At 58.1% G+C, this 23,423-nt stretch overlaps 1 protein-coding gene and 1 long non-coding RNA gene across 3 annotated transcripts; both read right to left on the reverse strand.

Moving 5' to 3' along the window:
* Positions 1 to 103: 103 nt before the first annotated feature.
* On the reverse strand, positions 104 to 19,852 carry LOC127038133 (uncharacterized). The gene is made up of 2 exons (XR_007770589.1): positions 19,782 to 19,852; positions 104 to 345 (listed from the first exon to the last, which is right to left on the reverse strand). It is a non-coding gene; the product is annotated as an uncharacterized LOC127038133 (long non-coding RNA).
* Positions 6,689 to 18,705, reverse strand: LOC127038116 (guanylate-binding protein 1-like). Of its 2 annotated transcripts, XM_050930541.1 has the most exons (10): positions 18,228 to 18,705; positions 15,114 to 15,297; positions 14,880 to 15,007; positions 13,855 to 13,964; positions 13,039 to 13,232; positions 10,688 to 10,930; positions 9,836 to 10,110; positions 9,166 to 9,378; positions 8,088 to 8,190; positions 6,689 to 7,525 (listed from the first exon to the last, which is right to left on the reverse strand). In XM_050930541.1, exons 2-10 carry the CDS (start codon positions 15,292 to 15,294, stop codon positions 7,095 to 7,097), a joined length of 1,878 nt encoding a protein of 625 aa, XP_050786498.1. In that variant the 5' UTR covers positions 15,295 to 15,297; positions 18,228 to 18,705; the 3' UTR covers positions 6,689 to 7,094. The 2 variants fall into 2 exon arrangements, with proteins under 2 accessions (XP_050786498.1, XP_050786499.1); XM_050930542.1 differs by lacking the exon at positions 15,114 to 15,297 and having other exon boundaries at positions 18,228 to 18,700.
* Positions 19,853 to 23,423: the final 3,571 nt, after the last annotated feature.

The raw sequence follows: 23,423 nt of genomic DNA on the forward strand, positions 1-23,423 counted from the left end.
GATTTGTTGCATATCAACATCAATGGTTCAGGGAGCTCCTTGGCCAATTCTTTTGCAACTCTTCCGTACAGGGTACCTGGTCCTGCCGATTTAGAGATGTGTAACTTTAGCATCTGGTATTTAACATCCCCCCCAGTCACTGGCCGAACAGAAAGCCGGGTACAGCTGCTAGAGCCGAATGTTTCGACCCACTGCCTTCTGACCCAGGGCAGGAACATTCACCGAACCCGTCTGCCTTGGCCGCGTCCCTCGTGAGGCTTTTCCCAGCCGGGCCTGTAACGGCTGCGCCTGTGCTGGGATCTTGGTTAGTCCTGAGCTGTGTGACAAGGGCTTGTGGTCCTGAACCTGACTGGCCAGGGGCTTTTCACTGGCGCCTCAGTTCCCTGTATTAACGGTCTGAATTCCCTGGGTCACATCCTGTGAGAGCATTGCCGGGAATTGAAGCTGCTCCCGCCGCCCCACTGCTCCAGGCCCAGGGGTGCTGACCCAACTCTGGCCACTGCTCTGGGTCTGACAGCTGCTCCAGCCCTGCCCCCAAAGACATCCTGGAGGTCCTGGAAAGTCCTGGAATTTGTGACCTCCGCCTGCAACAGAATCGTATCCTTAATTGCGAGTCAGGGTCCTCAGAAATCATGAGATTGGTTTTAAAATCACGAGATCATGTAAAGATATGAGATCTGGGGGCTTGTTATTTGCTGTCTGATCTTTGCGTCATTAGGGTGCCCAGGGGTCACATTTTGTAGCTTTCTCCACAGCCCCGAGGGTTCAAAGCTTCCTTTCTCTTTAAGGCTGAAACCAGCCCAGGCCCACCTGACTCCAGGAGCTGGGGCTTTAAGGAAAACGATTCCACTCATGAGCATCGGCAGCACTGGTCCCTGCTGCCCCCTGTTGCAACTAGCTGGGTGTAGCAGCCATGGGAAGGCCTTGAAAAGAACAAATTCAAAGGACATGGCACCCAGCAGGACAGGCTTTGGGGAGGGTGCTGAGCTCGGGAAGTGGCTCAGAAGATGAGAAGCGGCTCGCTGGGAAAGGGGCCTCGCCATGACCGAAGGCGGGTGTGGGCAGCCGGCCAAAAGAGCCAATGGGAAGGCTCAAACTTTTAAAAATTGAACAAAGACTCCCCTTTGGTCTGTCTCTTGTTGTTCTCCCGGGGAAAGGGGCCAAGGCCCATTGATGCTGTAAGAAGCTGGAGGCAGGTATGAAAAGTCCCTGGTATCACACCTAGAAACTACTCATTGAACCCCAGATATGTGAGTAGCTCAGGGAACATCTAGGACAGGGGTTGGCAACCTATGGCACACGGGCCGAAGGCGGCACGTGAGCTGATTTTCGGTGGCACTCACGCTGCCTGGGTTCTGGCCACCGGTCCGGGGGGCTCTGCATTTTATTTAATTTTAAATGAAGCTTCTTAAACATTTTAAAAACCTTATTTACTTTACATACAACAATAGTTTAGTTACATATTATAGACTTGTAGAAAGAGACCTTCTAAGAATGTTAAAATGTATGACTGGCCAGGGAAACCTTAAATTAGAGTGAATGAATGAAGACTCGGCACAGCACTCCTGAAAGGTTGCCGACCTCTGGTCTAGGACGATGCAATCAGGTTCATCCCTTTTATTTCTTCATGGCTCGTGGACTCTCCTGTGCTAACCCCAGTGCTCTTGCTTTGCTTGTAACCTTTAAGCTGCACCCCCAGAAAACGATTCTTGGTCCTTAACCCTTGTAGTTATGCTTTTAAAAACTAGCAAATTCCTGAGTTCCCAGATGAATTTTCTTTCTTTGATTTTATATTAATAAAATGTATCTTTTTTAAGAACAGAATTGGATTTGTGTGTCTAAGAGGTTTGTGCACTTTATTTAATTAGCTGGTGGCAACAGCTGATTTCTTTTCTTTTCTTTCTCAGCTCTTCCCAGAGGGGGGAGTGAAAGGCCTTGAGGGTCCCCCCCAGGAAGGAATTCCCAAGTGCGCCTTCCTGGGCTCTCCAACGGGTTCTGCACTTGGGTGGTGGCAGCATCTACCAAGCCAAGGCCAGAGAGTTTAATACCTTGAGAGTTTAATACCAGCCTGGAGTGGCCATTATTAATTTTTAGAGTCCTTACAGGCCCCCACCTTCTGCACTCGAAGTGCCGGAGTGGGAATCAGCCTTGACACGGTGGCAATAGTGGGATCATTTTGAACCAGAAGCACAGACCTCAGGATTTGGAAAGGACACACGTTTCCTTTTGGCAACCTGCAAAGCCAGGGAGGTTTTTTTCTTTCTTTTCTTGGCTTTGCTGCCTGAGGAGGAACAGTTCTGCAAAGGGTTCAGCCTGCAAAGCCAGCGAGTCCAACAAGCAGTTTAATTTCTTTGAGCTTGGTGGCAACGAAATAGCTGGGCTAGAGTAGGGCAGCCCTGTGCATGAGGTCGTGGTTGGGCACCGAAACCCTAGAGCAACCGCTCTTCCCAAAGCGGCACGTCCGGGAGAAGACAGACCCAGATCAAGCCCAGACATCCAGCTCTGTGACAGAAATGCAGGGAGGGGATGGGGGACTGGAGATCCCCCTGGAGGAAATGGTCAGCCCTCCCCTACGGGATCCAGGCGCCGAGCTGGAGGGACGCCCTTAACCTGAACCAAGCTCTACCTGCGGAAGACAGGAATTTCTTCCTGCCGATGAAGTGCCTGGAGGTGGACACGGAGGAGAAGCGCTCCGAGGCGGAAATGGAGCTGAAGGGCTAAGCTGGGTCAGCCAGGGGGCCCCACAGGCCTCCTCCAGGCCCTGCTCTCAGCCTTGACAGTGGGCGTGATGGGCTGTCACCCTGGGGTGCAGCCTGGGAGCTGTGGAACCGCTGTGGGCTCTGACCCCCAGCTGGGCAGTCCTCTCCCATCAGCCAACCTCACTGGGCCCTGTTATCACCCAACACGACAGCAGGAGGCGCCACACACCGAACTCCGCTGCCCGAGTGCTTTACCGAAGTCGCTCACGAACAGCCCATTTCCCCGCTCCCCCACCTTGCGCCCTTGCTGGAGTGGGACCCCAGAATTAGCCCGTCTGGCACTGCACAGGGATCTGTAGAATGTAACCTCAATAATCCCCCTCCCACCCTTTGAACCCCTTGATCCCAGCCTGGAGCCCCCTCCTGTACCCCAAATCTCTCATCCCCAGCTCCACCCCAGAGCCCGCACCCCCACTTGGAGCCTGCATCCCTTCCCGCACCCCAACCCCTTGCCCTAGCCCAGAGCCCCTTCCCACACCCTGAACTCCTCATTTCTGGCCCCACCCTGGAGCCCACTCCCCCAACCAGAGCCCTCATCCCCTCCCGCATCCCAATTCCAGTTTCGTGAGCATTCATGGCTCCTCCATACAATTTCTATTCCCAGATTTGGCCCTCGGGCCAAAATGTTTACCCACCCCTGGGCCAGGCTGTCTCGCTGCAGGCTGACTCGGGTTTCACGCTTCCTTACAGGGCCCCACCTGCCAGCAGGCCCAGGAACCCACCCAAGGATTTAAAGCGAATGCAGCCTGGTACGAACTGCCTGGGCCGGGTCTGCCCTGGCATGGCCAGCGAGATCAATGGGCGTTTGGCCCCAACCGCCTCAGGCCAGGCGGAGCATCCCACTGGGTGCCTAAATCCCTTTGGCACTTTGCTCCATCAGCCTGGTTGGGGGGGGGACCTGAGCCCCCACAGCACCTGTTGAGTATGAAAAATCAGTCCCAAAGTGTCTCAAGGGGCAAGGGGGTCAGAGATGCCCCTGGCCACCTGCAGGCCAGCAGCTGGAGTGAACCGACAACTTGCAACCACAACAGATACTGTTATTTCATTGTGCTGGTAGATGGTCTTGCACATGTTCCCCCCCCCCAGCCAGGCTCGTCCCCTCCAGCAGGGGGCGGCAGGGACACACACACACACACACGCGCACAGAGCTGGGCTCTGCCCTTCCAGCAGCGGCCATCAGGGACACACACACACATATATATACACAGAGCAGGGCTCAGCCTCTCCAGCAGGGGGCGGCAGGGACACACACACACACACACACACACACACACACACCCACCCACCCCACAGCAGGGCTCAGCCCCTCCAGCAGGGGGTGGCAGGGACACACACACACACACACACACACAGAGCAGGGCTCAACCCCTCCAGCAGGGGGCAGCAGGGACACACACACACACACACACACACACACACACACACACACACACACACAGAGAGCAGGGCTCAGCCCCTCCAGCAGGGGGTGGCAGGGACACACACACACACAGAGCAGGGCTCAGCCCCTCCAGCAGGGGGTGGCAGGGACACACACACACACAGAGCAGGGCTCAGCCCCTCCAGCAGGGGGCGGCAGGGACACACACACACACACACACACACACACACACACACACACACACACACAGCAGGGCTCAGCCCCTCCAGCAGGGGGCGGCAGGGACACACACACACACACACACACACACACACACACACACACAGAGCAGGGCTCAGCCCCTCCAGCAGGGGGCAGCACACACACACACACACACACACACACACACACACACACAGAGCAGGGCTCAGCCCCTCCAGCAGGGGTCGGCACACACACACACACACACACACACACACACAGAGCAGGGCTCAGCCCCTCCAGCAGGGGGCGGCACACACACACACACACACACACACACACACACACACACAGAGCAGGGCTCAGCCCCTCCAGCAGGGGGCGGCAGGGACACACACACACACACACACACACACACACACACACACACACAGAGCAGGGCTCAGCCCCTCCAGCAGGGGGTGGCAGGGACACACACACACACACACACACACACACAGAGCAGGGCTCAGCCCCTCCAGCAGGGGGCGGCAGACAGACAGACAGACACACACACACACACAGAGCAGGGCTCAGCCCCTCCAGCAGGGGGCGGCACACACACACACACACACACACACACACACACACACACACACAGCTAAAAGCAGCTGTTTCGGCAGGCCCGGCAGTGCCCGCGCCCGGCTCTGCAGCACGGAGTCCCTGGTGCACATTCGGGGTGCGCTGGTCAAAGCAGTTTGAGTTAAATGCCCAGACTCTGCCCCGCCCCTGCTCAGGAGTGGGTGTCCTGCCGTCTGACGCCCCGCAGAGGCCCTGCCTGTCTCCCCAACACGCTGGCTGTTTGAACTCAGGAGGGGAAAATGGCATCTGAGCAAAGGCTCAGAGCTCGCTCAGAAGGAGGGGGCCCGGGTGACTTGATCCCGGGGTGTCAGGCCGGCCGCGGGGAGAATCTCCCAGGCACCGAAGGGCTCTGTGAGCGGGTGGCGAAGGCAGAACGAGAACTGCCAGCTGGGAGCGAAAGCCAGACACGTTCCAGCTGGAAATAGGCCAATCTAGTTAACCGGGCGGGTGATTAGCCCCGGGAACACACTCCCAAGGGAGGTGCTGGATTCTCCCCACAGCCGGGCCGGCTGCCGTTCAGAAAGCTGCTGCCACCCCTCGGGGCCCGTGGGCGTTGCTGATAGTTGGGCTTTGCAGGGTGTTTCCAGGAGAAGGAGAAATCGAAGCCACGAGTCAGGTCTGGTCTTGGGTGCAATCCTGCGTCTGTACTACGAACGCCCACCCAGGCCTGCTGCCCGGGCCGCAGTGGAGACGGACAATAGTGGGCAGTTTCCTTGCTCAGACATCCCCCGCGTGCCTCTCCAGCCAGATCTGTGCCCAAGAAGCTGTCCCTTTGCTTCCAGCTCGGGGTCACGCTAGCTCCCCATTGCTTTTCTCCCTTTCTCCTGGATCTTCTGCGCTAAACACCCACAGACACATCAGCCCAAACCTCCGCCACTGCCTTTGCAACCAGGGAAACTACCTGCCTTTAATTTTAGCGCTAGCCTCGGCCTGTGGCCTAGTGCCTTGGACAGCGGCTTCTGTAGTATCCTGCTATCTCACTCCATGAAGGTGCTTCATTGCTCCTTCCATTTAGTTCTGATTCTAGGATCTTCTCCATATCAATATCTGTCTATATGCGAGGGGGAGCTAATGCTGCAAAGCCTCATGGGACAGCTGTGTGGTTCTGCAGAGAAGAGAAATAGCCCCTCCGGCTCTGTGTTTTCTTGGATTTGCAGGTGGAGGGAGATTGACCATGATCAACTCAGGAGCTGTTGTTAATACAGACACTGGGACAGGCTGCTCCAGCTCATGCAAACCTGTTTAATTCTGACCCGGGCTCCAGGGCGCAGAGTCTCCCTGCGCAGGGAGATACAGGTGTTGGAGCTTGCAGCCACCTGCCAGCCCTTCCTGTTACAGATGGGGGGATAATGACCCAGCTCTCAGCATGCTGAGCTGGGGAAAGGCGACATCCCCACAGCTGCCTCGCCCTAGAAGCACTGGAAGCACTGATGCTTTGGTGAAGCACTGGAATGGGTTACCTAGGGAGGGGGTGGAATCTCCTTCCTTAGAGGTTTTTAAGACCTAGCTTGACAAAGCCTGGCTGGGATGATTTAATTGGGGATTGGTCCTGCTTTGAGCAGGGGGTTGGACTAGATACCTCCTGAGGTCCCTTTCAACCCTGGTAGTCTATGGTTCTATGATTCTAGACACCCGGCAGCCCCATTACAGCACCGGCCGGGGGGAGCCCTGGGAGCGGGACTGCATTTACATGGTCGTAGGGGCATGCAGGGAAATTGGAGCCAGTCACTGGAGATCCCTGTGTTAACACTGCGTGTAGAGAGCACCATCCGCTCAGCACCTAACAGACAAACAACCCTTCGTCCTCTGCACCCAGAGGGAAGATCCTCATTTCACAATGGGGAAACTGAGGCACGGAACAGTGATGTGATCAGCACAAAGGTTCACAGAATTACAGTGCAGGAGATGGGGACAGAACCCAGGCATCCTGGCTCCCAGCCCACCTGCTCTGACCACTAGACCCTGCTCTCCTCCTAGAGCTGGGGACAAAACCCAGGTGCCCTGTGATTTCCTTTTGCAGACAGCTCCGGGCCCTGTGTTAGTAGCTGTGGGATCTGGGAGATCACAGGAATTAGTCAGCAGAAGCTTTCGATTGTGCAGAGAAGCAGCGTTTGTGGGACTTGCCGCCCGGGGGGGACCCCACAGGGGCCCGGCTACTTTGGTCTCGGGGTTTTACTTGGGTTACTTTTCCCTTTCCCCCGCTGGTGCCTGGATCTCAGATAACCTGACACATTGGCGACGGCTCTCAGTCCCTCCCTGATGGTGCCCAAAAGGTCTGACAAAGATTCAGTCCTGTTGGCGAAGCTGATTTCCTGCCGGAGGCCTGAGATCTCGTCCTTCATCAGCCTGGCTTTCTCCGCGAAGCCCTTCTGCAGCATGGCCTCCTGCTCCTTCAGCTTGCTCTGCAGTGCCCGCTCTGCCTCCTGCCGGGCACTGGCCAGCTCCTCCGCCACCTTGGCCTCCAGCTGCTTCACGTTCTCCTGGTGGCTGCGCTCCTGGTCCTTCATCAGCTGCTCTGTCTGCAGCTGCTTCTCCTCCGCCGCCTTCCGCTGCTGCTCCAGCAGCTCTGCCTTCTGCTTCTCCTCTTTCGGGGGGGGGGGAAAGAAAGGGGGAAATAGAGGCACAACCCCTCCCCCAACCACTTGGAGCAGCTCCCAGGCACCACGCAAACCCGCACCCCTGACTCGGTTGGCATGAGACAGGGGTGGACAACTAGGGAGCCAGTCCCTGACACCAGCATCTCAGCATGGGACCCACCTAACCACGGCTCGAAGGGCAGTTTGGATGGGGACCCACAGAGCCCTGGGGAAATGGGGTGTGGGGGGCATTCAGAGCACCTGGCATGGGAGGAGGGGCAGGGGGTTGCAGAGAGTCTCTAAAATAAAGGGGGCTGAGAGGGAGCACCCAGGGAGTTTGCTGGGGGGGGGCATGCGGGTAGCTCCTGGTGGGTGCAATGAGTTTGGCCGACAGACGCTCTGCAGCATGTGACCCTGGTATTATTTGCAGTCTGCTTGGCCATAGCACCTACGAGCCACAATCCCGACCCAGGGCCCCACGGCGCCAGGCGCTGCACAGACACGCTGCAGTGATGGAAACTGCTTCTGCTGCAAAGAAAAGGGAGCAGAGGCTTGTTTGTGGGGTCTCACCGGCCACGTGCTTCTCCGCCTCAGTCAGCAGGTTGTCGGCCTTCAGCACAGCCTCCGCCTCCGCCTTCTTACTGGCCAGGAACTGCTCCAGAGCCTCCTCCGCCTGGGACCAGAGATGGCCAAGAGCTGGGTTATTCATGAGCTCCAATCAATATGCTAATGAGCCCCCTCCTTTCTCAGGGGCATATGTCTCACAGGGGACTTTATTCTGCCTCTGCGCAAAATGTCCCCCCCATGAAGATGGAGGATCGCAGGGGCCGGAGTCAGGAGTGGGGAGATGGGAGCTGAGCTGCAGCAGCACAGGGGCTGATCCCTCCTCTCCGCAGCCTCATTTGGGAGAGGAAAATCGATGCTTTGGTGGGGGCTTCCCCGTGGTGTGCCAGAGCCCGGGGTTAGAAAGCAAGCGACCGGGTCGAGAGGAGCTGCCTGCGCGCAAGGCCAACACTGTCACCCACAGGGGAATGTGGGGTGTTTCTCTGTGAGATCTGCTCTCCTTCAAACAGGAATCACTTCAGGGACGTCCTACGCCATGTGCTGTGCAGGAGGTCGGACCCGCTGATCACAGGGGTCCCTAGTGGGCTGAGAATCGATGAACCTATGATGCATGTGGTGTCATTTCATACAGGGCCCCGTTGCTGTTCATACAGGGCCTGATCTGAAGCCCAGTCAATGGAAAGATCCGGACTGGGCCCAGGCAGAGCAGGATAGGATCCTGGGGGGAATTCGCCCACAGCACCATCCTGCTCAGAAAAGCAGCTCCATGACCGAGGGCCTTTGTGGGACTTTTCCAGCTCCACAAACTCCCCACATGGGATCAGGATCCAGCTGGGGCATCACCAGGGGCCACAGTGACTCTGCAGGTCACGGTCAGACCCTGGTTACCCCATGGCCTTTCCCTGCCGTTGCTCCTCTGCTTTGTCCTCAGCGAAGCGGGGAAGCCTGACTCAGCCGCTGGGGTTTAGGCACCAGCTCTGCGGGTGAGGTACAAGCCGGAGCAGAATCCAGCTCCTCCGCCTGGAGCTGCGCTCGCTCCTGTAACTGCCAGGCCTAGACGGGGGGGCTAATTTCAGACACTCACCTTGACCCCTTTGTTGGGCTTGGCCCGGTAATTCTCCACCACCTGGTTCTGGTCCCTGTCGTAGGCCTGGTACCCGCCAGGCTGGGAGTAAAGCCCGGTGCTGAGTTTCTGCTGCATGGCGGCCGAGAGCTCCTCCAGCAGGACATGGCAGGTCTGCTCTGAAACGGCCTCGTTTTCTGCTAGGATGTTTGCGTATTGCTCTGTGATCCCGGCCTGGGCACGGAAAGGGAGAAACTTCGTCGCAGAGCAACGACTGGGGCTGGATTGAGGTGCCCTCCTGCCTCCCCTGGCTGACGCCTGCACCCGACTGTGGGTCGCTGGCCAAGCGGGGAACGGGAGAGCCGAAGGCTCACTGGCCACTCGGGGGATCAGCGGGTCAATGGGTCACTGGCCAATCAGGGGAACAGAGGCCAATGGTCCACTGGCCAATCGGGGGTTAGGAGGGTCAGCGATCCATTGGCCAGTTGGAGGACTGGAAGTGCCAATGGTCCATTGGCCTATCAGGTCACCTGGGGATTGGACGGTCCCCGGAGCAGGGAGCAGGTTTTCCTACAGCGCCTGGCACAAAGGGGCCCTGACCCACCACTGGTGCCCAGGGGGCTTCCCGCAGTGCAGATCCATCCCAGCAATTCTCTTGCTGCTGGGCCCGGTTCGGGATGCCCCCACCTACCACCAGCTGCTTCTGGAAGCCCTGCTCCTCGTCCTTGAAGGAGCGCTGCATGAAAAGCTGCAGGGCGTCCGCCTCGCACATCCCGTGCGCTGCCGAGAGCTCACTCAGCTCCACCGGCAGCTGCAGCCCTTCCATCCCAGCCACGTAGTGAGCCAGTGCCTCCCTGAGGGCCGCCTCATTCTCGATGGCAGCCATGGTGGTCACAGCATTGTCCAGGCAGGGCACTTGCCCGCTGCGGATGGTGTCCACGTAGCTCTGGACTAAGGCACCGAACCCTGGGCAAGGGAAGGGGGAGGGTTAAGAGCTGGGGGGAGGGGACTGTATATTTGTACAGCACCTGGCACCCCAGGGACTCCACAGGGGACCGTGTCCCAGATTCTCCTTTGTGCCGATGCCTGGGGGATAGGGGTTATTCTGGTCGCAGACACAGAGTTCCTGCTTTTAGCTCTGCAGACCCCAGTCCAACGGGGCTCATCTGGGATTCGAACTGTTAGAGGCTCGGAGCGAGCGTCCTCTGAGCAGAGCCAGGGCTCCGTAGCTGGGCCCAGAACGAGCTCCTCTCCCTGGTGGGTTAGCCCAGTGGGGGCACCCGTCAGACCTGCCCGCTGGTGGGTAATGCCAGCAGGGCTCCCTGGGGTCTTTCTCCAGAGCTGGGACGGGGCTGGAGCCGTTTTACCCACAGATTGCCAAGGCAGGTGTGCGTCGTCCATGCAAATCTGAAGTTGGGCGGCTCCCAGGATCCCTGAATGCAGGACGACCCCTGCTTCCATCTCTGCTACGAGGCCAGGTGCAAGAGCACCCAGCAAAGCCATCGGCCTGCGTCTTCCCCGAGCAGCCGTGGGGCTGACGTACTTCGCCCGTTGACCGGAATCCCTCCTTTGACCGTCTTGATGTTTGAGCACTGGAAGACGTAGTCACAGAACCGGCGGGTCTGCTCCAGGAACTGCGGGTCCAGGGCGCTGGTGGGCAGCGAATCCAGCTGGCCCATCTCCTGCCGCGACACCGGCTGGACAAACACGAAGCACTTGCGGGTGGGGAAGAAGCTGCGGATGCACTGCCGTGGCAGGTTGTAGTCCATCACCTTCTTGCTGTTACCTGGAGAGCCAAGCAGAAGCAGGAGGCTACACTCAGCACTGGGCAAAGAAAGGAGTTTTGGATTGTTGGCAGCTTCCAAACATCAGGGGAAAATTTGGCTGAGGTCAGGTGGAAAATGAAAAGTTCTGGAAAACTGAAAAGCTGAGAAAACCTGACTTTGGAGCTGAAGGAAACGTGGTGTTTTAATTATGGCCATTTTTAAACATGTCTGGAGTCGGGACGCTGAATAAAGTCAAATGGAGATTTTGGAACCAAAAGTTGTTTATAACCAAAAGAAAAAAAATCCAGATTTTTGGATTTTTTTATTATTTATTTTCTTCCCAAATCAACAAACCCAACCGGAACCTGCAACATGGAGCCTTAATCCGCAGGGTTCACCAAACCCAGACGGTCGGCTGTGACTACGCCTTGTAAGCGGGCTCTGAATGAATTGTCCTCGAGAGCTAGTGGGGAGGGAGGGGGGAGACTTCAGGAGCAAACTGTATTTCCATGAACACACCTACCCTGCCTAGGTATCCAGCACAGCAGCGGTGTTGGGTTACAAATCACTTTAGTAGTGAATGCAGGGTGGGGAAATGTTATCAGTGTTGTACGAATAAAGGGGTGCAGAACCTGTGCTTAACCTGCCCCAAATGAGGGGGTCACCCTAGGCTGAGAGAACCCCGTTAAGCCAGGGGCTCAAATGCCAGAGCCCTGTGACAGTAAGAGGAGGGGCAGCAGGTGTTCCAGCCAAGAGGTCTGGACTCTTCCTACCCTTCCCTGGCCTGGTTTAACCTGTTCCTCCCCCCTGCATTCAGACACAGCTAAATAGGCTTCATTAGGAGACTCCTTCTTATTTCAAATGCTCAGGCAGAGCTGAAATCTGTTGTGATGGGACCTGTTTTCACCCAGCCTGCTTAGAGCGAAAAATCCCTAAGAGACTGACCAGCCGAGGGGCAGGAAGCAGCAGCAGGTGACTGAGGGCTGGGCAGAACGGGCGGGTGGTGGGGTGCCCAGTCAGCAGGGCCAGCTTTAGGCCAATTCCACCAATTCCCCCGAATTGGGCCCCACACCTAAGAGGGCCCCGCACCCAGTGAGAATCCCTTCCCTAGCTAGAGGCGTCTTTTTAATTTTTACTCACCTAGCAGCGCTTCGGATCTCCAGCCGCACTTCGGTGGCGGGTCCTTCACTTTCTCTGGGTCTTCGGTGGCACTTCGGTGGCGGGTCCTTTGGTGCCGCCAAAGACCTGGAGCGAGTGAAGGACCCACCGCCGAAGTGCCGCCAAAGACTCAGAGCACCGCCTGGTGAATACAAGCCCCATGTGTTTTTCTACAGGTGTTTTTTGTTGTTGTTCTGGTTTGGTTTTTTTTTTAGTCATCCCTGCCGGGGCCCCGTCGAAACTGTTTGAATTGGGCCACGCACCTCCTAAAGCCAGCCCTGCCAGTCAGAGCACGTGTTCAGATGGCAGTGGATCTGGCTGGTGGAATTTTCCTTAATTAATGTCGGGCGACTTCCTTCCTTTCATTAAAAGGGTCTTTTCTATGCTCAGAGGCTGTCCTTGCCAGTGGGGAAGTATCACCTCTCAGAGTCGCGCAGGGGTGGGGTGTGATTTTCCCAGGGCACTGGGTGGGGGCTCGAGCTGGTTCTGTGTTGTATCGATGGAAAGGAGCACCTAGCTACTGAACCCGGCCCTGGCTGCTGCTGGATCCACCCGGCAGAAGGGTTACATCTCTCCCAACCGGCGCTAGGGGTGTGTGTGTGGGGAGGGGGAACGCAGGGACCTGTGCGGTACCCAGCCGTGGCTGCGGAGCTCCCAGATAACACTGTCCCGTGTGGGCCCGGCCAGGGAACGTTCACAGCTATATTGCCCTGTATTGTCCCTGTGTCCCCGGGCACCCCCCGTCTGTCTATCTGGGCCGCGTGTCTCTTATGCCGTCGGCTCATGGGGGCAGGGCCTGTATCTTTGCTCTGTTTGTGCAGCACTGGGCTCCTGGGCTACGACTGGGCCTGGCCCTCAGTGCCAGGGGCCGGGACGCCGGGGTAGATGGGCCCATGGGTCTGATCTCGGGGGGGGAGGCAGGATACCAGGGGTGATGGGCCCCTCCTGCACACAGCTGACCCCAGCTCACCTTTCCTCAGGGCCAGCGCGTGCTCCAGATACTGATCCTCCGTCACCAGCTGCCCCTCGATCCTCAGCTCCAGCGTGAAATCCCGCACGGCCCACACGAAGCTGGGGAAGAACCGGACGAACTCGGTGTCCTCCTCTGCGTCGTCCCCTCTCTGCGCCTTCACCTTGATGTGCTCCGTCAGCTCCGACACGAAGCTGGGCCGGGGGCTGAGGGCTCAAACGGGGGCCAGGCCGGGGTGCTACCAGCCGGCGTGGGACTGAATGGGGGGATCCCAGCCCCAAATCCCCTCGGGCCACCCCCCAGGAGCCCTAGCGCTAGGCCCCCCCAGGGACTATTCCCCAGGAGCCCTAGCCCCACGTCCCCCAGGGACCATTCCCCAGGAGTCCCAGCCCCAAATCCCCCGGGGGCCACCCCCCAGGAACCCCAGCACCAGGTCCCCCCCAGGGGCCTTTCCCAGCCCCACATCCCCCAGGGCCACCTCCTAGAGCCCCCAGCCCCACATCCCCAGGATCCTCTAACCCACATCCCCCAGGGCCACCTCCCAGAGCCCCCAGCCCCACGTCCCCCAGGGGCCACCCCCCAGGAGCCTCTAACCCACATCCCCCAGGGCCACCCCCCAGCAGCCCCAGCCCCACATCCCCCGGGGACCATTCCCCAGGAGTCCCAGCCCCACATCCCCCACAGGCCACCCCCCAGGAGCCTCTAACCCATATCCCCCATGGCCACCCCCCAGCAGCCCCAGCCCCACATCCCCCAGGGACCACTCCCATAGCCCCCAGCCTCATGGCCCCCATGGCCACCCCACGACAAGGATACTGCAGCTGCTCCATGGCGTACTGGTCGATGGTCCCTTTGCTGTTGTAGACCAGGGTGCTGCTGAGCAGCACGGCCAGCGCGAAGATCCACACGTCGTTCTTGGTGTCGCCCTGGGCAGCGAGGGGGGGTTGGATCTGAAGCACGAGGCCGGGTGCCCAGCACAGGGTGAGAGGGGGCTGCTCCGGGGCTGAGCGCACCAGCCGCCCGTGCTAGCGCCGGCCTGGGATCCCAAACGGGGGCTCTCCAGTGGGAGCAGGGAGGGGATCTCCCCTCTGGGCTTGGCCTGAAGGTGACATGCTGGACGTGTGCCCAGTTCTGGGCCCAGCCATCCCTGACAGCTGGTGATACATTGGGGAGGGGCCGGAGCAGAGCCCCAAGGATGATTCGAGGGTTCGAAGCCCTGCGCCAGAGCGAGCGAGGCCAGGACTCCCGCTGCTCAGCTGGGCCCAGGGAAGGCTTTGGAGCAGGGGTTGGCAATCTGTGACACAGGAGCTGAAGGCAGCACGCGAGCTGATTATCAGTGGCACTCACATTGCCCGGGTCCTGGCCCTTGATCCTGGCTCTGCATTTTAATTCAATTTTAAATGAAGTTTCTTAAACATTTTGAAACCTTATGTACTTTGCAGACACCAATAGTTTAGTTCTATATTGTAGACGTATAGAAAGAGCCCTTCCAAAACCGTTAACATGTCCAACTGGCCTGCAGAACCTTAAATCAGGGTGACTAAGTGCAGCAAATTCAGCCTGGGACTCAGGCCCCAGTTTTGCCCGGGGAGGGGAACGAACCCTGGGAGCAGCTGGCCCAGGGACACAGGGGAGTCTCCTTCCCAGGCAGTGTGGAAATGAAGGCGGCTGATCCTCTCGATCCCTTTCAGGAATTCCTGGGGGGCTGGAATCCAGCCAGTAATATCCAGGGGGGCCAGGCTAGACGGTCACAGGGTCCCTCTGGCCTTGGGGATCTCAGAATCTGCTCCCCAGGCAAGGGCCACACGGCCCTTTCCCCCAGCCCCCTGCCCCCCGCTCACCTTCTCCACGTCGCCCAGCCCCTCAGTGTCCAGCAGCACCAGCGTGTGGCTGGCCCGGCGCGGATGGGGCAGGCACCACATCCAGATGCCCTTGGTGTGCGACTGCACCGTGGAGCCCAGCGAGAACCCTGGGGAGAGAGGAGATGGGGTAGAGACCCAGCACCCGGCTGCACCTGCCCCCTCGCTCCCGGCTTCAGCCCGGGTCCATGGGAAGGGGGCTGGGAAACCTCTCACCTCTCTGCTTCCCGGCCAAGGAGTTCATGAGATAAGACTTGCCGGTGCGGTACAGCCCCACGATGGCCACCACCACCACGGGCTGGGCCACGCCAGACAGGATCTCCAGTGCCGCGGGCTTCACCTCCAGCTGCCCGTCGGCGCCGTTCCCCACCAGGCACACGGGCCCTTCCATGGCCATGGTCTAAAGAGAGGGAGCGGCAGAGAGACCGTGGGAGGCAGTAACGCCGGCAGTGATAACACCGAGGCGCTGGCTCCGGTGCACAGAGCTGCTTGCCCAGGCACAACAGCTGGAGTGGGGCCAAACTTTACAGGCCAATCATTTAGTCGCTAAAAAATGCCCTTTCAGGTGATCCGATCAGGATTCATTGATCACTCATAATTTGCCCACAACCAATAACCAGTGACTCGATGGTCAAGCACTGACCCAACGTCCTGTGCTGAATAAGAGGGGCCCGCCTGGGCTGGGCTGGGTTGAATATGTTGACAAAGTCGCTTAGATTGGATCTAGTGATGCACAGGCAGCGACACCAGCAGCACACACAGAGGCTGGGAGAGACCTTCCCTGGCATATTCAGACAGTCTCTATCCAGGCTGCAGGTGGGCTCGCCTGCCCAGAATTTCCTGGGGTAATTATACCCTTGTGCCCCTTCCAGTATCCGGGGGACGTGACAGAGGGCTCCACAATTGTGACTGGTGTGGAGACAGTGACAAGGGAAGTGTTATTTCCCCCTTCACATGACAAAAACCTGGGGTCACCCAATGAAATTAACAGGCAGCAGATTTAAAACAAACAGAAGGCAGCATTTCTTCACACAGCGCCGTCAGCCTGTGGAACTCCCTGCTGGGGGATGTTGTGAACCCAGAAGTATAACGGGGTTGAAAAAAGAATTAGCCAAGTTCCTGGAGGACAGGTCCGTCAATGGCTATGAGCCAAGATGGTCAGAGATGCAACCTCATGCTCTGGGTGTCCCTAAACCTCTGAGTGCCAGAAGCTGGGGCTGGATGCCAGGGGCTGGATCACTGGATAATTGCCCTGTTCTGTTCATTCCCTCTGAAGTACTGGAGCCCCCACCCCACCCGGAGGAGCCCCGGGCCAGCCGCAGCCACCCTTCCCCTCTCATCCGGATTCGTTTGCTATGCCTCATGCAGGATGTGCCTGCATGGTGCATAATAATGCAAAACCTTCGCCACCAAACCGTGCAACCGGGGGTCAGCGGCCGCAGCAGCTGGGGGAGGCAGCGTCTCCCTGGCTTTTCATCCCCACCGCCCACGCTCCAGAGGTCACCTAGGCCGACACCCTGCGCCGAGGCGGGAGGAAGCCCTGCCCCTGTCACTAGCTCAGTGGTCCCGACCTCTGCTCCACAGCTCCCAAGGGGTCTGCACCTCCAGCAGAAATTCCTGCCAGGGTCTGCAGCTGAACCCCCCGAGGTGCGGAACAGTTCGGAGGGAAAATATTTGGTTTGAAAGTCGAAACGTTTCCCTCTGACATTTCCTGAATGAACCGTTTTGAATTTCTTTTGAAATTTAAAATGAACCACAAGGATTTTAAAAAACCAGGAAAAAATGAAAATAAAAGAATCGGAGGCCAAATAAAACATTTCAATTGACCCCAAATGAATCATTTTTCGTTTTTCCATTTGCATCTGGTGTCGACCCGAAAAGAGGCGGTTTTGTGATTTTCAGCCACTGCCCTGACAAATCAATTACTGGCTCGGCTCTGAAACAAGCAGCTTTAATGCACAATAGAGATTTGCAACGCCATCTCCTGGCGCGTTCACTGTGCACTAGCGATTGACACCTGTCCCGACGTCTCTTGTGCAGCGCGTTCCTGTAACATATTTCTGCCCTTGTCTGTGGCAAACACCCACTTTCCGCTTCTCAAGATGCTTCGTGCAGTGGGGCCCCACCCCCACGACCTACCGCATCACAAACCCCAGAGTTATACCGAGAATCTCCCTGTTATTTCCTCTCGAATATTATTTCTTATGTTTCTACCTCAGTCAGTTTCATTATCACTAATGACACTTTGCTCGTCTCGTCTGAGGGGCTGAAAGTTTTTCACACACAACAATTCACCCTCCCAGTCCCCGGTGGCTTTGCTCTTCTCTTCAACACAGAGAGAAACTAAGGCACCGGCGTCAGAAGTGGAATTGTTGAAGATTCGTTACTGAGCTGGGAACAGAACTCCGGAATTTGGGCTTCCAGCCCCCAAGCTGAGCTAACCACAAGATCCCAGCCCCCTCCAGAGCTGGAAAAGGAACCCAAGAGTCCCAGCCCCTCAACCCCCAGTGTTAGCTCCAGTTCCCTTCCTAGTAAGTTGACATGAAACTCCGCTACCTTTCCTCCCCTCTCTTTTCCGTCCAGCTCGTCTCACCCTTCCCATGACCAATCTCCATATGACCTACCAGGCTCTCCCACAGCTATGCCCCCGGCTCTCATGGCCCAGGCAGCTCAGGTTAAGAACATAAAAGCAGCCAGACCGGGCCAGACCAATGGTCCATCTCGCCCAGTGTCCTGTCTTCTGACAGTGGCCCAAGCCAGAGCTTCAGGGGACATGCATAGAACAGGGCAATTTGAAGAGACCCACCCCCATCTTCCCCTCCTAGCGTCTGGCCGTCAGAAGTCCAGGGTGGCCCCAAGCAGGGGGTCGTATCGCTGACCATGTTGGCTAATAGCCATGGATGGACCTGACTCTCCTCCAGGACCTTCCCTGCCTCTCCTCTAGCTTCTGTTCCACCAGACTCGCTTTGCAAGATAATGATGGACAGTCCGGTTCCCCCATGTGCCGTGAAAAGGATCTTCAGCCATGAACAATGGCGCTGCGGATAAATCCTTCTCTGCACAGAAGGGCTCCACTGGCAAACGCTGCTGGTGGGGACATGGCTTCTTCCAGCCAACGAGTTCTTGTACCCGGACAGCCTGAAACGTTTGCTGCTAGAGCTGCGTCCATACTGGGAATTTGGCTGGCACAGGTCTGTCAGTAGGGGGGCGATTCCCCCCACACTCTGACCTGATGTACCGACGCCACATCGCCAGCAAACCTTTCCAGGGTAAAGTCGTGCTGATAATGTCCTGGGGTGCGGTGGGACAAGCCGGAGGCTGAGCACTTACCTTCTTTAGCCACCCAGCCTCTCTCTCAGATGTAGGGACAAGTCCTACGCGTTGTCGCTCTGCACTGTGGCTTCCTGCCTCTCCCTGGGGTTGAGCGAAAAGCAAAAGCAAAAGCAAAAGCAAAAGCAGGTGGCATCCGATATAAGGGGTGAGCTCGGAGGGTGTGGTCGAAAACTTGGTCTTTGTTCAGCCTTGCCCAGGTCCGCTGATCGGTTCCCTGCCTCCCCCGGGCGGCTGCCTGCCTTGAACTTCCTTCTCCAGCTGACATCTCAGGCAGCTCCTCGCTCTTAGCAAGTTCCAGCTTCCGAGGTGGCCAAAGCGTCCCGGGCCTCCTCTTGTGTGTGGAAAACTTCCTGGCCCACGTTCGGTGCCGCACTGGCCCGTCCTGCCACTCCAGCCTGGACGCGGCCCCGGCCATGGCTTGGCCTTCCCCAGCCAGCAGCAGCTCCTGCTCCACGGGGAGGGGGGCAGCCCATGGCACCCCCCGAACAGCTTCCTGTTGTGCTGCTCCCTTGGACTTGCGAGTGCGGTGTGCACCCTTTCCTGTTAAGCCGTCGCAAAACCACGAGCAGCGAAAAATCGCCAGCGATGTTAAGTGTTCGCTTAAAGCCAGACTCGGGGCTGGCGGGGGGGAGGTCTGCCCCAGGACAGATTGGCAGAGACCTGGGGTGGGGGGGTTCACCTTTCTCTGCACTGGGGCCCAGGTCACTGGCAGGTTTGAACTTGTGTCCGTGGTGGAGTCTCTGTCACTCTGTCTGTAACCCGTGATTTGGGGCCCTCGGTGAGTCAGTCAGAGGTTGGGGTCTGTTACGGGGGAGGGGGGGGAGGTTCTGGGCCCTGCGAGGTGCCAAGGGTCAGACGAGACAATCACGTTGGGCCCCTTGACGTTAAACTCAATGAGTCTAAAACTGGCTGGCAGTGCAAACAGCTTTGTGTCAAACAGAAACTGGAAGCGGTCAGGACAGCAGCTGCCCTTCGTGTGATGGGAGCCGATGCCGGGAAATCAGCGTTGTTCCTGCACTAGGTCTGGGCTGCGTTTCTCTCTAAGCTGTGGGGAATAGGGGCAGCACCACCCCAGAAAGCACAGGTTAAACACTACCCTCCCCCGCCCAGACCCCCCAGCTGGCTGACTCCCTTCCCACAGGGGTTTTACTGCCCTGGGTTCCCGGGTCACCCCGTCCACCCTTTTAATATTGCTGAAAGAGCTTTCTCAGATCCCCTGGGACCTCCTGTATGTGCCAAGGTTTGTTACACATCAACCTCAGTGGTGCAGGGAGCCCTCGGCCAATTCTTCTGCTACTCTTCCCTACCCAGCCCTGCCGATTTCCAGATGTGTAACTTTAGCAGCTGGTACTTAACAGAAAGCCGGGTACAGCTGCTAGAGCCAAATCCCTCGGCCACCTCCTTCCGACCCAGGGCAGGAACATTCACCGAACCCGTCTGCCTGCGCAGCGTCCTCCATGAGGCTTTTCCCAGCAGGGCCTGTAACGGCTGCGCCCGCGCTGGGATCTCGGTTAGTCCTGAGATGTGTGACAAGGGCTTGTGATCCTGAACCCGACTGGCCAGGGGCTTTTCACCAGCGCCTCAGTTCCCTGTATTAACGGTCTGAATTCCCTGGGTCACACCCTGTGTAGCTTGTACCAGCTCAGCTCATCCCACTCACGGGGCTCCTGGCGTCCCTCTGTCCCCTCCCGCGTGCTCCCTGGGTGCCACCTGCCCACCCCTGCCATGCCAGCAGCTCTGTGCCCCCCATGCCAGGGGTGCCATGTCCCCCATTCATAGATCATAGACCCCAAAGCCAGAAGACCCCACGGTGAACACCTGGACTGACCTCCTGTGTCCCACAGGCCAGAGGCCTGCCCCACACTAACCCGAGAGTGGATCTGTCGGAGGACCAGCCCAGCTTGATTTAAGAACTGTCCGTGATGGAGATTCCAACGTGCTTCTCAGGAAATTCTTCCCATGGTTCATTCCCCTCCCTGGTACAAACGGACGCCTGGTTTCCAGTCTGAATTTGTCCAGCCCACCCCGTCCCGGGGCATTTCTGCTGGGTGGCTTTTCAGATCTAGCCGGAGAGGAGTGTCCCTGTTACTAAAAATACCCTGGGGCAGGGGGTGGGCAAACACAGCGAGACCATTGCCAGGGCTTGCAGCTGCTCCCACCGCCCCACTGCTCCAGGCCCAGGGGGGCTGACCCAACCCTGGCCACTGCTCCAGCCGCCCCAGGACTGGCTGCCAGACACAGGCTCTGGTGGCCACTGCTCCAGGTCTGACAGCTGCTCCAGCCTGGCCCCCAAAGATATCCTGGAGGTCCCGGAAAGTCCCAGAATTTGTGACCTCCACCTGTGACAGAATCATATCCTTAATCGCAAGTCAGCCTCCCCAGAAATCATAAGATTGGCTTTAAAATCACGAGATTATGTAAAGATAAGAGATCTGGGGGGCTTGTTATTTGTTGTCTGATCTTTGAGTCATTAGGGTGCCCGGGGGTCACATTTTGTAGCTTTCTCCACAGCCACGAGGGTTCAAAGCTTCCTTTCTCTTTAAGGCTGAAACCAGCCAAGACCCACCTGACTCCAGGAGCTGGGGCTTTAAGGAAAATGATTCCACTCATGAGCGCTGGCAGCACTGGTCCCCGCTGCCCCCTGTTGCGACTAGCCGGGTGTAGCAGCCACGGGACGGCCTTGAAAAGAACAGATCCATCAGGACAGGCTTTGGGGAGGGTGCCGAGCTCAGGAGATGGCTCAGGAGATGAGAAGTGGCTCGCTGGGAAAGGGGCCTCGCCGTGACCGAAGGCGGGTGTGATGGGCTGTCACCCCGGGGTGCAGCCTGGGAGCTGTGGAATCGCTGTGGGCTCTGACCCTCCAGCTGGGCAGGCCTCTCCCATTAGCCAGCCTCACCGGGCCCTGTTATCATCCAACACGACAGCAGGAGGCGCCACACACCGAACTCAGCTGCCTGAGTGCTTTACTGAAGCCACTCAAGGGCAAACAGCCCATTTCCCTGCTCCCCCGCCTTGCGCCCTTGCTGGAGTGGGACCCCAAAATTAGAGTCTCTCCCGGGGCCTGGCTCCGACATGCCGGGCCGAGCGTGTGGTGTGAAGCAGGAGGGCCGGAGCCCGGAGGTTCAGTGGCGGAGGCTGAAGGACGAGTGAGACCCCTCAGGGGCTGGGCAGCCCAGGGGAGCTGGAGAGTGGCTGTGCAGGGCCACAACGTGCCCCTCGCTGGCGCCCTGCTGTGAGCTCTGCAGGCCGGGCCCTGCTCAGGGGCTGTGCAGGAAGAGCTCTGCACGGATACAACATTTCGCGTCCGAGCGGCGACCCGCTAACATGGGCCAGAATCAGCCACAGACCCAGGTCTCTGCACAGCCCCTGGGTTTCAGTGTCCAGCAGCATTAGGGATTTAGCCCCCGGGCTCGCCTCTTGAACGTGTCGTGCTGGTTTCCTGAGAGGTCAGAGACGATCGATAACCCACTAACAAGCCCCGGCCCAGCTGCTTCCGCCTCCCTTTTCTCCCTGCGACTGGAGGGGTGTCCACAACCCCCGTCACCCGGAATGGTCCCTGGAAATGGGTGTTAACTCCTCATGCTGAACAATCTGCCCCCCCTGTATTGAGCTGGGACGCTTGCAATCCATGTCCCAGCCCTCCAGGAGAGCTTGGTGCAGCCCGAAAGCTCGTCTCTCTCCCGCCAGTAGCTGGGCAAGTGAAAGCGATTCCCTCCCCCACCTCGTCTCTCTAACGTCCTGCGACTGACACGGCTACCGCGGCACTGCAGAGTTTTCTCATGGAAAGTGAAAAAAGGATGGAAAAGATTGATTTCACTGGGGCTTGGGAACAACACACAGAGCAGATTCCAACCCTGCCATGCCCTCTCCTCTGGGAATTGTAATAATTAGCTATCAACAGGACGGGCCAGTCCATCAGAAATGAACTCTGTCAAGGTTATACTTCATGCCACGCAGGCAGAGATGTTAGATAAAACCACCGAATCCTCTTGCTGGAAGGCTGCAGAGTAACACGACTTCATTACTCAGAATCCAGGACGATCACACACAAGAACCAAAACCAGAGAGAGACAAAGCAGGCTGCTCCCAAAGGTCACGAGGCCCAGCTCACCCCACCTTGCTCTGGGCTGTCTCTCCGCAGGCTGACTTAGGTCGCACACTTCCTTACGGGGCCCCTGACGTGCCAGCAGGCCCAGGAACCCCCCCGAGGATTTAAGGCAAGAGATTGTCATATTAACATAGTTTGCGATACACGGCTGGTCTAGCAATTCAGGGCACAGCCTTCACCTTTCTGTTCTTCCTGCTGTACGTCTCCAAAGCTGAGGGACTGGCTCAGCCCAGCTGTCCTCAGGTGCGACACCCTCTAAAGGCCACAGGTTTGTGCCTGGGTCAGAGTGACCCTAAGTGCTGGGAAGCAGGAGCAGCAGGGCCTGGCTCTGCTGAGCGTCAGGCGGGCTGGTGCAGCTACCTCAGAGCTGGCGTGGGTCTATCCCCCAGCTGCCGTCCCAGTGTAGACGGCCCCTGAGTGCGGATGGCGTCTGCTCTGCAGGGAGCTAACGCAGCACGGTACGAACTGCCTGGGCCGGGTCTGCCCGGCACACCCAGCGAGATCAATGGGCGTTTGGCCCCAACAGCTTAAAGCCGGTCGACATTTCACAAACTGGTTCTGCTGCAAAGAAAAGGGAGCAGAGGCTTGTTTGTGGGGACTCACAGGCCATGTGCTTCTCCGCCTCAGTCAACAGGTTGTCGGCCTTCAGCACGGCCTCCGCCTCCGCCTTCTTACTGGCCAGGAACTGCTCCAGAGCCTCCTCCGCCTGGGACCAGACATGGCCAAGAGCTGGGTTATTCATGAGCTCCAATCAATGTGGTAATGAGCCCCCTCCTTTCTCAGGGGGACTTTATTCCACCTCAGGCAAAATGGTCCCCCCATGAAGATGGAGGATCGCAGGGGCCGGAGTCAGGGGTGGGGAGATGGAAGCTGAGCTGCAGCACAGGGGCTGATTCCTCCTTTCTGCGGCCTCATCCTCTTGGAGGAGCAAAATCGAGGCTTTGGTGGGGGCTTCCTGACATTGCGCCAGAGCCCGGGGTTAGAAAGCAAGCGACCGGGTCGAGAGGAGCTGCCTGCCCGCAAGGCCGATGCTGTCACCTGCTGGGGAATGTGGGGTGTTTCTCTATGAGATCTGCTCTCGTTCA

The sequence above is a fragment of the Gopherus flavomarginatus genome, chromosome 20 (assembly GCF_025201925.1).
Source record: "Gopherus flavomarginatus isolate rGopFla2 chromosome 20, rGopFla2.mat.asm, whole genome shotgun sequence".
In the NCBI taxonomy this organism is placed as follows: Eukaryota; Metazoa; Chordata; order Testudines; family Testudinidae; genus Gopherus; species Gopherus flavomarginatus.